Here is a 17,279-nt window from a genome sequence, read left to right as displayed (position 1 = left end):
TTTTTTTTTTTTTTTTTTTTTTTTTTTTTTTTAATAACCACAGCACCCAAGCACGGAGCAATTGATTTCTCTCTGGTTGTCTCATTAATTTGGTTGATTGCATACTCAGCTGTGGTTCAATTGCCCCATGCTTGGGTATTGCTATGGCCTGAAAAAAAAAAAAAGAATAGTTTGCCAACTGATCAAGCACGTGCATGAGGCCTCAGCCCCCAGCTGGGTGCGCATTGCATTTCTCATGAGTCACAGGCATCACACAGTAGGTGCACAGTGCTTACTGTACCTGTGTCTGTGGGACAGCTGTCTGCAGTCTGTTGTCTGGCGCCTCCCTTCCATTCACCCCTTTCCTGTCCGCTTTCTCTGCTCCCTTCTCCCCCGTGTCCTTGGCTTCTCGCTTCTCACTCCTTTGCTCCCCCAGCTGCTGTTTTTGTCTCTGCTCTTCTATCCTAGCCTTCTCCTCCTCTGCCTTGGCCTTCTTCTGCGCCTCAGCCACTCTCCTCTGCTCCTCCTCGATCCTTGCCCGCTCCTCCGCCTCCCTCCTCGCCCTCTCCTCGGCCTCCCTCCTCTCCCTCTCCTCCGCGGCTTTCTGTTCGGCCTCGACTCTTGCCCGTTCCTCTGCTAGCTTTCTGTCCTGCTCAGCTTTGATTCTTTCTCGTTCTTGTTCTTCCGCTTCTAACCTCAGTCTCTCTGCCTCAGCTCTCTCTCTCTCTTCCTCCCCCATCTTTTTCCGATGGGCTATCTCGTCCGTGTCTTGTTCCCCATCCCCTTCTACTTTGGACTCTTCTGCGCTGACTTGCCCATTTTCCAATACCATCAGCACGGGCTCCTCTTGGGTTTCTGGTGTTTTCTCCTCTACCATCTCCTCTACCTGATTTTCGCCAAGGCTCACTCCCTTCAGCTTCTCTTCCTCCTCCTCTTCCTTTTCTTCTTTCTTTTTGTCTTCAGCATCCTGATAGCTGTTCTTCTGGTAGGACTTGATGACCACTTCTGTTTCTTCCACCTCATACCGTCCTGAGTGACTCTCTCTTTTTTCTTCCCCCTCTGCTGTCTCATTTTCGGCCGAGTCATTTTGCATTCTTCTGCTTGGGACTGAGAGACTGCCATCTGTTACGGTCGGATCAAACTCCTTCTGACGCTCTAAGGCTTCCTGAAGGCGTTTTTGACGTCTCTCTTCTCGCCTAGCCAGGCGTTCCAGTAAGGCAGCCTCCTCGTCACCTTCTACCTGAGTGTTTGCGGTGGCTGGCTTAGACTCTTCATCCGGGACACTGCACAACAGAAGGAACATCAAAGACAGCTTGTTGGTTAATCAACCATACAGAACCAACCACAGCCAGAGCAGGTGACAGCAGTATCCAGCTCACATGCCCCTAGATGTCTATGCTTCCAACTGAGACTATCCAAGTCTTCGCTCTTGGTCTTTCTCAGGCCACTGTGTCTCCTCGACTTGTGTAGAGCCTCTGAATATTAATGTCACTCAACAAAAATCAGAGGAACATCATCATATAAATACTTCGGCTTTTCTCTGTTTTGAAGGATAATCCTCTTACTGGAGTTACGTCCGAGAGCTCCACAGTGAACACTTACACTGCAAAGCAACTTTCCTCCTGTGTCTCCCTTACCTACAACCCAACCGTCGTTTTCTGAGGTGACCTCACAAACAGACTACTTGTGATTAAACCTTGATTTCGGAATCTGTGTCACTGTGGATCCCGACTATGACAAGGATCAAATCAGAATAATGAGTGACTTCTGTGAGTGTCAGAGATTCATATTGATGCCACCAAGTCATTCCCGATCTGGATTGGTGGGGCGTGAGGTATTTAGAGGGGAGGAGTGTGGAGAGTGTGAGACTCTACGTTCATGCCAACAATCTTCTCTTTGGAGACATCTAAGTGTCCTCCACAGTTCACGGGCTAATGACTGCCAGTCAAGAATGGTATTTCCTATCCTCTGTCCTCCCTCGTAACCAAAGAAATGTAAGCATAAACAATGTGTCCAGGACAACACAATTTATCATGTGTATACTTTATGTTTGCCATCTCTGTTGGTGTTCAGAAGGCTCTAGTTGGTTAGGGGTTGACAGAGCCATGGAGGATAGAAGGACAGAAAGACCTCTGAGGCTCACTGAGGAGCCACTCTGGCTGTATCAATGAGCTCCAGGTACAGTGTGAGACCCTGTTTTGAAAACAGGTAGAGAGGCAGGCCTGGTGGCACGCACCTCTAATCCCAGCGCAGAAGGCAGAGGCAGATGGATCTATGTGAGTTTGAGGCCAGCCTCGTTTACGTAGCAAGATTCAGGGCAGACAGTAATACACAGTGAGATCCCCCTCTCTCAAAAAATAATATAATAAAAGTAATAAAAATAAGATTAAAAATAAGACAGAAGGCACTTTATCCAGTACACAAAAATATCCACAGTGCACTAGTATACCACATTAAAATATGAAAATTCTCATAGCAACAACATTACCATAACTAATCTGGACAATATAACTCCTTTGTACAGATTTCCAAGAATAAAGAGCTTTTTCTACTTTTCTCCAATGGGTAAAGGCTGGCTAAACCCAATGTTTATTTTTAAAAGAAAAAAAAAAGGGAAAATCCAAACTGTAGCATGTCCATCATCTTAATCACTCTTCCAGGGTGCTGGACACTGCCCAGACCAAGGGCGTCGGCCCCTCCTGGCTGGAATTACCAGTCATGTGATACCAGAACAGCAACTAGAGCTGGAAGCCTATGTCTCAAAACGTTTAGAAACTCCATCAAATTTCATGGTTCATACCAAACTTGGCTCCTCTGATGTTCAAGTTCACTTGGATTTGGAAAAACACATCATATAGTTAACAACAAAATATCGTAGAGGAAAGCCTAGATTTTAAGCCCTTTGGGCCTCTGCTATTGCTGCAGGACACTGTCGCTGTGAATTAGCCACACAGGGATTACATGGCCACAGGAATATGGGGAACTGGGAGGTCAATGGCAAAGGTCTATGCACAGGATGCTTGGACCAACAGAGTTCTAGCGCTTTAAAAAGGTACTGCAAATTCCAAAGCGCTTGCCAGACAAGAATACCATTAAGAAATCCACAGACTCCACTGAGCCTTTCTCTGCTGTCTTTTATAGATCATGGTTAAAAGTCACCAGTAGCTGTTAAGTGCCAGTTAAAGCTGTTTAGCCCCAAGAAGACTTTATACCTGTAGGTAATTAATATGCCTGCAAGAAACCAAGTGCTCAGACCTGAATATATTTTCCTTAAAAAACCACTTTTTTTGTTTGCTTGTTTTAGTTTTTTTGATACAGGGTCTTGTGTAGCCCTGGGTAACCTTGCCCTCACCAAAATGCCAAGGTTAACCACAAACTCCTGGTCCTCCTGCTTCAACCTCTGAAAAGCTAGGATTAACAAGCACGCGCTATCATGCTTGGCAAAAGAATTTTTAAACGTAGGTAATCTCATCAAATGACTACTAATAAAATGAGAGCAGAAAGGAAATGTAAGTAGAAACAGGGCCTTTGTGTGTGCTGCTGACTTGGTTGTTGAGCTGAGGCTCAAACCCAGGGCCTCATGGGCTCGCCCGGCACTGTTGTCCCAGTCCAGAAGCAAGATTCTCAGAAGTAGAGCACTATCAATCAGTTGGAACTCTTAAAGCCATTGTGGAACACTCACTAACAGCTAGAGTCAGGAAAGGCCTCAAAAACAGCTCTTTAAAAAGCAGTATTTTTTTTGCCTCCTCTCTTTAGCTTGAGAGCAGAAAAAGGCAACAGACGGCCATGCTGCCCTCTTCCTGTGAGACTCTGCCTGGAGCACACTGTGGATTGTGCTTACTGTGTGCAAGGCATTGAGAGGCTTATGTGCACTCTTATCTCTCGGCGGTTGAGCAGTGCTCTTCAAAGGGAACTGTGGCTTCTCTCTCTCTCTCTCTCTCTCTCTCTCTCTCTCTCTCTCTCTCTTTCTCTCTCTCTCTCTCTCCTTTCTTTCTTTAATGTATATGAGTACATTATAGCTGTACAGATGGTTGTGAGCCTTCATGTGGTTGTTGGGAATTATATTTAGAACCTCTGCTTGCTCCGGTCAACTGCACTCAGCTCGATCTGGTTGGTCAATTCTGCTTGCTCAGTCCCTGCTTGCGCTGGCCCAAAGATTTATTTATTATCATACATAAGTACATTGTAGTTATCTTCAGACACACCAGAAGAGGGAGTCAGATCTCATTATGGATGGTTGAAAGCCACTTTGCGGTTGCTGGGATTTGAACTCAGGACCTTCGGGAGAGCAGTCGGGTGCTCTTACCTGCTGAGCCATCTCACCAGCCCATGGCTGTACTTTTTAAAGTGAAGGAACACAGTTTGCCAAGTTGGGATTCAAAGCCAGTGAATGAGTGTAACTCAGTGATCATAGCTGTCCCTCCCCCACTCCTCTTAGCTACACTTCCTCCCCAGTTAGGGACTAATTACCAGTGCCAAAGGTTTCTATCGACTACCTAATATTATATTTCTTATGGAACTTGTCGAATGCTTCAGCATTTGCAAGACCACACTAGGAAATTAGCTGAGGAGACCACAACCCTCAGCTTGAAGATTTTGTGTTTTGGGTTTTTGTTTTTTGTTTTTAAAATAGACCAAGTTAACCAAGCTATTAACAGTTTCCTCTTGATATACAGAAAATAAAAGAAACAAACCAAAACTACATGTAGCTTGGACTACATAGTAAGTTCCAGCTTGGGCTACCCAGTCAGAAACCATCTCAGCAAAACTGAAACCAACCATTAATGATTGCGTTGGTCAGAGGATGCAGCGATCTGTTAGCAAACTCCATTCACCAGGGCTGACGAAGATACAACCCAGAGATGCCTCTGTGAGAGGAGGACAGTACCTGTTCTGGACATGGGCCTCCACCTGGTCTGTCACCTGTCCCAAGGATTCTTCCTCTTGCTTCTGCCGCAGCCTCTCCTGCCGGGCTCGGCGGCGCCGTTCCCTGGCGGCCTCTTCTTCGTCATCATCATTTCTCTGATAGGCAATTCTGCAACAATATAAAGTCAGGCACCTGAGCACAACAGCTGACAAGTGGCACTATCAGTGTCCTGGTCGAACAGCCTGGGATGATGACTGATGAATCAGAGTTCTTTCTAAGGGGATGGTTCACTGTCTCAAGTTTGGACACCCAACCAATTCGTTTTCAAACTTTTTTTTTTTTTTTTTGTATTTGAAAGGCATCATCTAATGACCCATGGGAAAATTTAAATTGATCAAATAAACCAGAACATCTACACCAAAGCAGTATGCCTTTGGAGACTGGGTTAGCATGTTTGCATTTCTGTACTGAGTTGATTATCACATGCAAGGTTTATACGTGAAAACATCAAGTATCGAACCCAAATAATCAAAATATGTATGAAAATGAATTTGATACATTGTTTGAACTAGAGCCGCTCTGACACAAAGACCAGAGAGAATCAAGTCACACCACTAAATCAAGACTGTGGTGCTAATAAGACCAAGTTGTTCATTAAAAGTGAGGACGCTAGATATCAGATGTTGTTTTCCCCTTCAGTTACTTTATGATAGGTGTGTGTATGTGTGTGTGTGTGTGTGTGTGTTTGTGTGTGTGTGTGTGTGTAGGTAGCTTCAAAGTATTTGCACTGTGAGAGAGAGAATGTCAGCTAACTCAAAGGTTCCATATTTCTCACTAAAACATGTATTAGTAGCCTGATACTCATATGCTGTGCTGTGCTGTGTGTGTGTGTACACACTTGCATGTGTATGTGTGTTTGCATGTGAATGTGTGCACATGCCTATGGAGGCCCTGAGGCTGATGTTAGGAGTCTTCCTAAAAGGTTTTTCACCTGATTCATTGAAGCAGGGTTTCTTAGTTGAACCTGAAATTTCCTTATATGGCCACCTAGCTATCTTGCTTCAGATTGGAATTACAAGTGGGCCACAATGCCCACCTACATTTATGTAGGATTTGAACCCCAGTCCTCCTCCTTATATGATAGGGGCTTTAACCACTGAGCAATCTCCCCAACCCAAAGCAAGAGATGTCCCTAAGTGGATACACACTTTTGAATGTGTGCAACTATAAGACAATTTTCAAATTAAAGAAAACAAAATATCAGAACCATAGGCATTTACAGTCCATCACATGTGAGTAATGGTAGCTTGTTCATGTTAGATTTACAAACTAGGCTTACATAGGCTTAGATTCAGTACCTTTATCTGTGTCAGCTTTTTTTCTTCAATAATACTATTAAATACTGTTGAATTATAGTATTAAATTGTACTATTGAATATTATTGAGTTACAGTATTCAGTAATACTATTCTAAAGGTTGGCTCCTTTGCTTTTTGTTACTTCAGAAATTCTGACTTTATGCTCACTAAAATCTGCTAGTGAAGTGTGTCAAATATCAATATAAATGAAGTGTCATTCTGTGTGCATGTGTGTTCTGTCTAAATATCTATTACACATTCTACTGAGTGGAAATTTTCCATAAATACGGCGGGAAGAGTAGCACGGTAGAATTAATGTATGCCTAGATTAATAGTCAGAGGCCTTGGTTCTCAGAAGGACTATCTTGCCCTTTGATCATCCTATCATAAGTTCCTTTGACCCTATGTTCGTGGCAATCACATAGAAATGCTGGCTGTGTTACACTCGAACACAGTAATGGGCGCCATCATCTTGTTCATTGTTAGACAAGTTCAGCTAAGGAGCAGCCTCGTAAGGAAAGATGAGTTTAATTCTAGACGTGTTGAGTGTGAGATGACAACATGACACTATACAAATGTTCCCTCCTAATTCAATTATGGTGTCATCAGCAGGAGAGAGCCCTTCCCAGTGGTTTGGCTTCAAACTTTGGATTCTTGGCCTAATATTTCTTTGGCTTATTTCTCAGTAGACCGCTCTAACCACAGCAGAGAGAACGAGTCCTTAAAAACTGCTTCACAAGCTAATCAAACAGGAATTTCTTTATTTGGTCTCTCCGTCTCAAGATTGGCCATGAAAGCCCATCTGTTGTGCAGCCTTCTTCTTAGACAAGCAAGAGACATGAAAGGTATGATGTGGGGTACCCCCATGCTGAAAGCAAAACTCTCCCTCTTGTAAAGCAGTCAGATTTTAACCAGTGTTTCCCAGTATATTTGAGATGTCACCATCTTCCTCCTCCTGCCTCCTCTGTGAGCCTCATGGGTTGCTGACTGCATTTAGCTGGGAGATAAACTAGCTTTGCTACCATGACTGGGTCAGCCAGCCTTCCTTCCTCTTGGATTTCTCACTGGAACCTGAGCAAATGCCTCTTCTCTAAAGTCTCTTCTCATTCTTCTTGCTTCCTGTAACTTAAAATCTAAGGGCAGCCCGCTAGCCGCTCATAAGCCCTCTTCTAGGATGGAGTTGCTAGAGGTTGCTTGGGAATGGTCTTTTACTGTTACTCATAAAATAAGGAATTAAAGCTGTTGACTAAGTTAAAACAACAACAAAGGCACCATCCTGGTGTCACACTATTTCCAATCCTAATGGTGCAGACTCTGGATGAAGAGCGTATCAGGTGCTGTAAGACCGAGGTACAGTTGGTAAATCATTTGCCACACAAGTGTGAACATTGGTATTACAGTCCTCAACACTATGGAAAGGCTGCATGGATGTGGTGGGCCTTTAACCCCACTGTGAAGGAGCCAGAGACATGGGAACACTCAGAGCAAGCTTACTAGGCTAGCTGAATCAGTGAGCTTCGAGTGCAACTGAAAGACTCTGCCTTAGTTTCCAAGGTGTAGAGTAATTGAGAATATGCTGGCCATCAAAACCTTGGTCTCCTCATACATATGCACTTCCTGTATACACATGAACACATGCAGAACTACACACATACCATATACATACATACTCACATGAACACACTCAGAACTGTATCACACACACAATACACACTCACATGAACACAGTTAGAACTGTACCACACACATACCACATATATACACACATGAGCACACTCAGAACCACACCACACACATACTACATACATATACACATGAACATACTCAGAACCACACCACACACACACTACACACATATACACATGAACACACTCAGAGCCACACCACATACACCACATATGTACATACACGAACACACTCAGAAATATACTACACACACCTCAATACATATATACACAAACATAGTCAGAATCACACACACCCATACACACACACACACACACACGAAACCAAAAGAGAACACATCAGTTGATATTATAAGTTAAACCGTGTGAATGACAAAGTCTTCAACTTGGAGACTCCTGGTTTCTAAAAATGCAGTTAATCCTTTGTATGTCTACCATGGATTTATTTTTCTGTTCTTTCTTTTTTCTTTTTTCTTTGTTTGGCTTTTGTTTTGTTTTGTTTTGTTTTGTTTGAGATAGGGTCTTACTATGTAGCTCTGGCTATCCTGGAACTCACTCTGTAGACCAGACTGGCCTCAACCTCACAGAGATTTACTTGTCTTTGCCTCCTAAGTGCTGGGATTAAAAGAATGAGCCACGATTTTCATACTGGAAAAACTCTCAGTGGTTTGCTGTTCTGATTCTGAAAGTAATGGACTCTCGATATGTTTTAAAACTAGACAATTACCTAATGTATATAGACAAAGGCAAATTAGCTGCTTAGAATTATTCCAACTAACTCTGACATGGTGCAAGTTTGATGTATGTCCCTAGGTATGTTTTAATTTTTAATAAAGTGGGGTCATGTTATATGTATTATTTCACAAACAGTTCCTTTAATTAAACTTCCTTGTGGATATATTTTAACACATCAACAAACTGTGTCAATGGAAACAGTATTTTATATCTATATACACCAGATGGTAATTATGCAGATATAGTGCAATCTAATATTTCTCCTGCTGAAAGTATTAAACATGTTTTCCCAACTTTATGTCCCTATAAGCAGTGGTGCAAGGACTTCAAAACTTCTCAGAAGTTAGGATGCTTTCTTTGGAGGCCATTGATGCTCTGATAAACCGGCCTTCAGGAAGGTAACACAACTCCCATGATACATGGGCATGCTCACTTCAACATCACACAGAATGTGTCCAAAAAGACAGACACGGTTGTAGGATCCTTACTATATCTGCTATAGCAGTAGCTGTGGTCAATGTTAACGACAATGTTAGCATCTCTGATTTCCCACACACCGGCCGTAACCTTATTTGAAACGCTGACTAACAAAATTCCTATCTAACCAGATGGTTAGAGATGCATAACAAACCATTTTAACTTCCATCAAATTTCAGCAGATTCCAGTATTAACCAAGCCTCTTTTGCCCACGGCACACACACACACACACACACACACACACACACACCACCACCACCACCACCACCTTTCCCAGACCACTCAGGAGTCATATGGGCTTCTGTGGTCCTCTGAACCAACTGAGAAAGACCCAGTTACATTTCATAAAGTTTTAATCAAATGTATTTCATTGTGATTGTTTAAAACAAATAGGTAATCTCCAAGTCTACTAAGCAACTCTTTATTAAATAAAACAAATGTTAGGTCCCTGAGCCCCTGAGCCGTGCTGGCACTGGGAGGGTCGGTGATGGAGTGTTATGCTTTGTTTCTTGGCAACTGCTTTTGCTCATCTCTTGTCACAAACATTTAGAGATGTGATCCACCTTTCCAGTGAAAGGCCAGAGTTGCTAAGAGCAAAATGACTCAGCAAATATTTCAGACAAAGAGAGAGAATCTACCATGTACTCACAAACAATACTTACAAAGGAGTGCAGACAACCCCAGAGTCTGTAACAATGACATGCTATCCGTGACGTGGAGAACTGAAGAGCTAGTGTCTCTTCCATTCTCAGAACCTTTGCTCGAAGGCCCTGGTGTGGCTTGTTAAGAAAATTCAAATCTACCAGACTCTTTCCTAATGTCCTGGCTGTTTCAAGAAAACTAACTTGAGTCTTTTAATACTAGACCCCTGCTGCCTCCATATAAGACCAAGATAAATTCTGGTCCTTTGAGATGGAGAAGTTTATGTACATACAAGCATTCAAACATGACAAACAAGGAAATCAATGAGGATTCAGTTTCTGTCTATCAGTCTGTCAAGAGCTAACTGTGCACCAGATGAAAGAAGGGAGCCACAGAGGTGCTTCAGAAACAGTCTTTGTCTTCTTGCTTCTGTGTCCCCCTCCTTCCACTGACGAGTAATCACAGCTTATATAAAACACTAGAGAAATTCTCAACCCACTGTCTACAGGATGGTCTGGGCATAGTGGTGCATGCTTGTACTCTCAGGCACTTGGGATGCTGAAGTAGGATTATACAGTCAAAGCTAGTCCGAGCAACTAATTCAGATGCTGTCACAAATTAGAGACTGAACATGGCTAGGGATGTAGCTCAGTGGTAGAATGCTTAACCTAACATAGTCAAGGCTGTAGGTTTAACTCCCATTACCACCACTATCAGCTCCACCACCACCTCATCACCATCACCACCACTATCACTATTACCACCACCATTGCCACCACCATTGCCACCACCAGCAGCAGCAGCAGCAGCAACATCACCACCATTACCATTATCACCACTATTGCCATCACCACCACGACCAAGGAAAGAAACAAAGAAAGCAGGGAAGGGAGGAAGGATGAAAAGGAAAGAAGGTAAAAATTATATCTATAGCACATTTTATAAAACACTACACTCCAGAGCAGGCCCCACATTCAGGAGTAGTTGACCAAAACAAAATGAACTCCATTTGTGTGTGTGTGTGTGTGTGTGTGTGTGTGTGTGTGTATTTGGTCTTATTGATTTTTTTTTTTAATTAATCTGTTTTGGTTTTCAGATTTTGTTTTCCTTTTCCTTTTTTTTTTTTTAAGAGAAAGAACATGCTGTTGGGCGGGTAGGGAGGCGAGGAAGATCTGGGAGATGAGGAACGAAGAAGATTATGATCAAAACGTATTGTATGAGCTTTTTTAAAAAAGAAAAAATAGAAACTACTCTTATTGAAGGCAGGGAAGCAATTTCCTTCTCTGTTTAAGGGCATTAAAATCCACAGGTTAATGAGAAAAGCCTCAGAAAATGAGAGGCTCACGGTATTCTAATGAGGCCAGTTATGAACACTCAACTCAGACTGAAATCTGTAGTCTGTTTTCCTTAATGTTCCCTGCCATGCTCCCATATCTTACAAAGAATGCACCTGGAATGCCAAGAGACCGAGTAAGTTCTTCAACTGTCACGATACACCGTTTGTGAACTCACAGTGACTCTAGAGGCCTGTGGAGAGTTGGTTGGACCTCAAGATCAGCTCTGATAGTTCTGAACCTCAAAGGACCTCCACCTTCCTGTCAGTCATTTGAAGAAAGTGATTTCAGGCTTGTCAGTGAGATGCCGAGCCTGAGAGACGTTCCCAGCTTCCCCCGGCTGCACACTTCCAGTGCAGGCCCCACCTAGGAACAGAAGACCCGAGACTCATGGCCTCCAAAAGGACAACTCTTAGGCAAGCATTATTATTATTAATTTTTACTATTATTCATTATAGTTTCTGCAAATGTCATTATCTTAATGAGGTTCTTACAACCGGGTCTGACTTAAAAAGTTAAAAGTTTCTGTGGGTTAAGAATATGCTCATCACTATTTGGAGGCAACATGACTCTTAATCATCCAGTACCCAAACCCCAGGGGTTTTCTTTCACAACATGAAGTGCGAGCAGCTTCTCAATGCACATCCCATCAGCACTGTGCGCTCTGTGAGTCTGAGGCCACGCTGCGATCAAGAGTAAAATCCCTGAGCCCCTGAAAAAGAGTCCTCTGTGCTCAGTAGACTTAATGTACCTTTGGAACTTATGAGTTTGCGGAAACATTCCAAGCTCTTAAATATAATTTTGTTTACATGTGGTGTTGGCAAAATATCGTGGCTTCATTGAATGCATATAAAGACAAATTCTGAAGTTTTTCCTTGGAATCCTTGAGCGGAAGGGAATTAAAGGCTACAATGTAGGAAAATAAAACCCAGGAAAATTAAAATATTTTCAGTCAGAATATGGGCAAATCAATGGGTGTGTGTGATTAATAAAAGGAGAGACTGAAAGAACGACTCTGGTTGAAAAGAATTTTGGGGGGCTTGAAAAATAATGTGTATATACATTATAGGGTTCACTGACCTATCATATAACTATAGAGCCAGCCATATTTACTGGTGTCAAGGCACACAAGAAAATAGGTCACTTGGAAGACAATTACTCAGAAGAGAAGAGCAGCTCAATTCCCCTGTCCCCCTTATGTATTTATTTATTTATTTATTTATTTATTTATTTAGGTTTTTCGAGACACGGTTTCTCTGTATAGCCCTGGCTGTCCTGGAACTCACTTTGTAGACCAGGCTGGCTTCGAACTCAGAAATCCGCCTGCCTCTGCCTCCCAAGTGCTGGGATTAAAGGCGTGCGCGTGCGCCGTGTTTGTGTTCTTAACGAGTCCTCATTTATTTACTTTATACAATGATGGCATCTCACAGTCACACAATTTTGCCAAACACCACGTGTACATTTCTGTAACCATAGACCATGATGGGGACATGAGCTACAGAGCAACAGACAGTGGGAAGAAAAAAAAATAAGACCTTCTTACATCTATATACACCATAGAAGGCTGGTTCTTAGCATCAGTACAGCAGCATCCTATGTGAACTGACCAACAGATTAGGTCTAGTTGGAAGGAATCTAAGATGCTAGATCTGAAAACGTTCTAAAATAGTCCTCTCCCAGGACAAGCAGATTCTTAGAATATATTTGTGAATCAAATTTTTAAATGAAAGATCCTGAAAGACTGAAATTAGTTTTTTATATTAAAATACTTTTATCACAAATTGTTGCTCTACCTGCCAATGAGCAGAGTGTAACTTTACTTTAAACAGTAATGATAAAACAGACAGTATGATGGGCATACACCATCATCAGCTCAAGCTAACTAAAGGTTTGTGAACTTCTTTTCAATACCATCCATTCCCTTGTTTTTTTAAACAGCTTCCAGTCACCCCTGCCTGAATTGTGCAGTGTTTCTATTCCCCTCTTGCTTTTGTTTTGTGGTTTTAGCCCCATGGTGAGTATTCCCAAGTAATACATTTGAAAACTTTTTTCTTGTTAAAAGCTGCATATAATAAGAACATATGCAATCCTGGATTGGTGATCTTCACACAACATTATACCTTAGTCTTTATTAGGAGTCCCTGTAGTTTATAAAGATCTGAGAATGCCTTCCAGACCTTTATAAAGATGGCTGTGACCTGAGAATGCCTTCCAACCCTTCTAGAGACTTGTGCTGAGATAGGTTAAGTGACTACCACCTTATTTGACTGGTGTCACTTTCTTTAATTTTTTTTTTTAATTCACAAACAGCTTATGATATTTAGTGGAAAATAAAAACGGATAAAACTTGGCTTTATATTCTTTTCTCTTTTTTAAATTAATTAATTAATTTTTTACACTCCATATTTTATCTACCCCCCACCCACCCTCCGACTGTTCCACATCCCATACCACCCCTGTCTCCACATGAATGTCCTCACTCCCCCCCAGCCTTATATTCTTATGAAGCTGTTATTTTTTCTCACATTTCTTTTGAAAAGAAAGAATGCGTATCATTAAACTCAGATTTGGAAGGGTTATTCCGTAACAATTTCCTGAGATAAACTGAAATGTATTCATTTTCTCCCAGACATGATTGAATTTGTTCCATCTCCCTATCCATCTGCCCCCACCATATCCAAACAATAAACTTGTTCAGGCACAAACCTTCACTTTTTAATTTATAGAATTTACAAAAGATCACCATGAGGGCTGGAGAGATGGCTCAGTGGTAAAGCGTATGTACCGCTCTTATAGAGGACCTAAATTCTGTCCTTAGCACCCAATTCAGGTGGCTTGCAATACCCTGGAACACCAGGGGGATCCATCACCTCTGGCCTCTGCAGGTATCTCTGAATGTGTGTGTGTGTGCGCGCACACACACACACACACACACACACACACACACACACACATGAGGGCTGGTGTTGGGAAAGATACATAAAACTGTTTAGTTGGTGCCTGAGCTAGACTTCAGATGTAGTGAATTACAAGAAGGGAAATAAGTAGTGGATAATAAGTTAATCAAAAGAAAATTAGCCAAACTCACCGCCACTTGAACACGCAATCAAAATGAATGTAGCCAACAGAGATAAACCAACCACCTGTGTTTTCACAAGTATTAGCTTGTCTTGTATCACAACCTAGGATTCTCTAATAAGCATCATGAATAATGAATACAAATCTCATAACTATGAACATATGAAATATGAAAACATGACTCATAATGTCCTTTGACTTTTAAAACTCAAAAACCCAGGGGAGTGGTAAAATCAGACTGGAGATGACCTCTGGCCGCCATACCTATCAAAGGACGTCTTGCTTTAATGTATACAGTGCATGGGCAATAAAGACTAAGTATAGACAAGTTTTAAAAGTCAGATGTGAGAAAATAACTAAAACCCAGGTGCTTTCGTCTGGCGATAACACTATATTTGTCATTTCTGTCTCTTGCAGAAAAGACTGGACATGCTACACAGCCGACTAACACCTGCTAAAAGAGGGGTGTCGGGAGATTCCCACAGTCCCATGAGCTGATGTGGCCACGGCCGCAGCCGCAGCTGCAGCCACATCTGACAACAGGTGTATCCAAAATCATATTCTTTTCAAACACACATTTCCATCTTCTTGTGTAAAGGACGTGAACTCATCTTAGAAGAGTTTGAGAGCGATCTAAACACTCAAGTGATCCCAAACATGAAGAATTTGTGAGATGCAATACGTGGGCCCATAATTTCATATGGTTTTGCACTCAATTATGTTACCCTTATCACATGGGTAAACATTTGACGAAAGAAACAGCGGAATTGGGGGAAAGAAAACGTAGACAAAATGTCCTTACATGGAGATTCAAAGCCTGTGAGTAATTAAAGGGAATCTCTGCAGAGGAAAGTGGTACTGCAGACGCGGGGGGGGGNGGGGGGAAACGGTGCACAGCAGGCGGAGGCTGCTTGTCCTTACAGAGCCTGTGTCAGCATCCTTCCCAGACAGACAGGCGGTGCTTAATGTGGGGGAATTTATGGATAATGGATTTTCATAACAGATCTTTTATGACCTTTCCCTCCCTGAAAAGTGCCCTCCAGAGCTTTTCTGCTTCCATGCTTAGTTTTAATTGGAAAAAGATTTACTATTCATTTCCTCCTTCCCCGTTGGCCTCTCCATTCGGATGGCACAGCCTTCCACCTCTATTCCTGTGCCTCTCGGCTCCTCTCAGGAACCAGAAAATTCTGACATACTGGTACACGAGACCAGGACCCCTGTTTCTAGGATCGCCAGTGAGAGATGTGATTATCATTTTAACATGGAAGCATATTGAGGTGATTCCTACTCCCAGACTCCAGAACTACCACACAAACTCATCCGGAATCCACTGGCTTGCATCCCCCTCCACATGCTAGCATCTCAGAAGTTTATTTACAAGTGAAGGTAAACCTTGAGAGGAGACAGGAAATGGAAAATGAAGGGCCACATCCTGGACACTTGGCCCACCGGAAAGGACACGTATCATTGCAGGGGACTTGGCAGCCACCTCTGGGTCTAGCTTCCCTGCTGTTGGGAAAGGAAGTCAATAATACTTCTCTGCTCTTGGTGGGTTATGGTCCAATCAAAGGAAACTTTACCGAAGATGGGGTGTGCTCAAGACAAATGGGGGGATGAGCTGACACTCGTTTATGATGTGGTAGAAAGCCAAATCAAAAAAGATACCTGTTTCCATGCTTGAAAATGCTCTTCAAGCAAAGGCAAAAGTATCCTCATTTTAACAGGTAATGTTCAAAATGAAGTATCTAGGCTGTGTGTACCGATTAAATTAGTAGTGTTGACAGCTGAAGGGTCGGGGAACTACCCAGCTTCTGAGAGGGTGACACGGGTCTTACAGATATTCTTGTGTGGCACTTAAAATATCCTGAAGAGTCTTCCCCTAGACTAGAGTATCTGTATTCCAAGAGATGAATAACCAGGAATGCTTGGGCTGTTTTCTGATGAGACCTGAAAGCAACCTCGGCTGCAGTAACGCAGACAACAGACTTCTAAACTGCTACCTAGTTTGATGACAAATGACCCTTTGCAACAGCAGCAGCATATGGCTTCTAATCCTGTGTACATTCTTCTCTCTAGCCAAACCACTGGCCATCTGGACCTGGACTCTGAGGGAAGGCAGTTCAGTTTCATTGAGAGAGCAGAGTAATGGACCCTGGGCAGGATAGGGTATGTAGACACCTAGAGTCTGAGGAGGAGGCAGGGAATGTGGCAGATACCAAGGTGGAGTTTTGGATGGTGGTGTGGGATGTTGGCTGGGACTGGACTGCTTACACTCTGACACCAGTAGAACAAAGGCATCTTTAAGATGCTGATGGAGGAGTCTCTCTGTTTAAGCCACTGGAGGAGGAAGCCAAGGGGGAACATGGCTTAAAATGGAGTTATGATTCAGCAAGGAAGCCAAGAAATGTGCAAGTATGTAATGGGAGTTCAAGTGTGGTAAATATTAAAGGAGACCTATGCAGAAGCGTAAAGGATGGATAATACCGTTTTGACCATAGGATCAAAGAAGGCTTCATGGAGAAAGTGACATTTGAGCTGGGTCTAGGATTCAGGGTATGAAGGAGGGAAGAGGCCCCTCTTCATTCAGAGAGCACAAATGGAAAGTTGTAAAGTCAGGAAGTGTGGACATGGAAAAGCAAACACCTCAGTCTGGCCAGGGCTCACGACGCAGGAAGGGCATCAGGGAAGGAAGCTCAGGTTATGTATGGGCCAGACCCAAGCGTGTCTCCACTAAGAGAAAGGGCAGACCAGCAAGTGTGCAGATCTTGAGAGAGGATCCTTCCCGGGATCCAGCCCCGTGGAAATGCAGCCTAAACGTAGGACAGAGAGCACACAGGGAGGACAGACAGCACACAGGGGGAATAGAGAGCACACAGGGAGGACTGACAGCACACAGACAGGACACAGGGAGGGCACAGGGAGCACACAGGGAGGACAGAGAGCACATACGGAGGACAGACAGCACACACAGAGGACAGACAGCACACATGAAGAACAGACAGCACACAGAGAGGACAGACAGCACATAGGGAGGACAGACAGCACACAGGGAGAATAGAGAGCACACAAGGAGGACAGACAGCACACAAGGAGGACAGACAGCACACACAGAGGACAGACAGCA

General features: G+C 43.0%; 1 protein-coding gene across 8 annotated transcripts in view; it reads right to left on the bottom strand.

The window, feature by feature from the left end:
• Cald1 (caldesmon 1) overlaps positions 1-17,279 on the bottom strand; it is a 181,377-nt gene that overhangs the window by 31,001 nt on the left and 133,097 nt on the right. For 4 of the 8 annotated variants that reach the window (XM_029535643.1, XM_029535642.1, XM_029535644.1 and 1 more), the window contains 2 exons: positions 4,868-5,014; positions 281-1,262 (listed from right to left, as the gene is read on the bottom strand). In XM_029535643.1, coding sequence (XP_029391503.1) covers positions 281-1,262; positions 4,868-5,014 — 1,129 coding nt within the window. The remainder of the gene's footprint in view (positions 1-280; positions 1,263-4,867; positions 5,015-17,279) is intronic. The other 4 variants (XM_021190660.2, XM_029535646.1, XM_021190661.1 and 1 more) reach the window with 1 other exon arrangement.

Source organism: Mus pahari, chromosome 2, assembly GCF_900095145.1.
Source record: "Mus pahari chromosome 2, PAHARI_EIJ_v1.1, whole genome shotgun sequence".
In the NCBI taxonomy this organism is placed as follows: Eukaryota; Metazoa; Chordata; class Mammalia; order Rodentia; family Muridae; genus Mus; species Mus pahari.
This window is presented reverse-complemented; position numbering and strand designations above follow the sequence as displayed.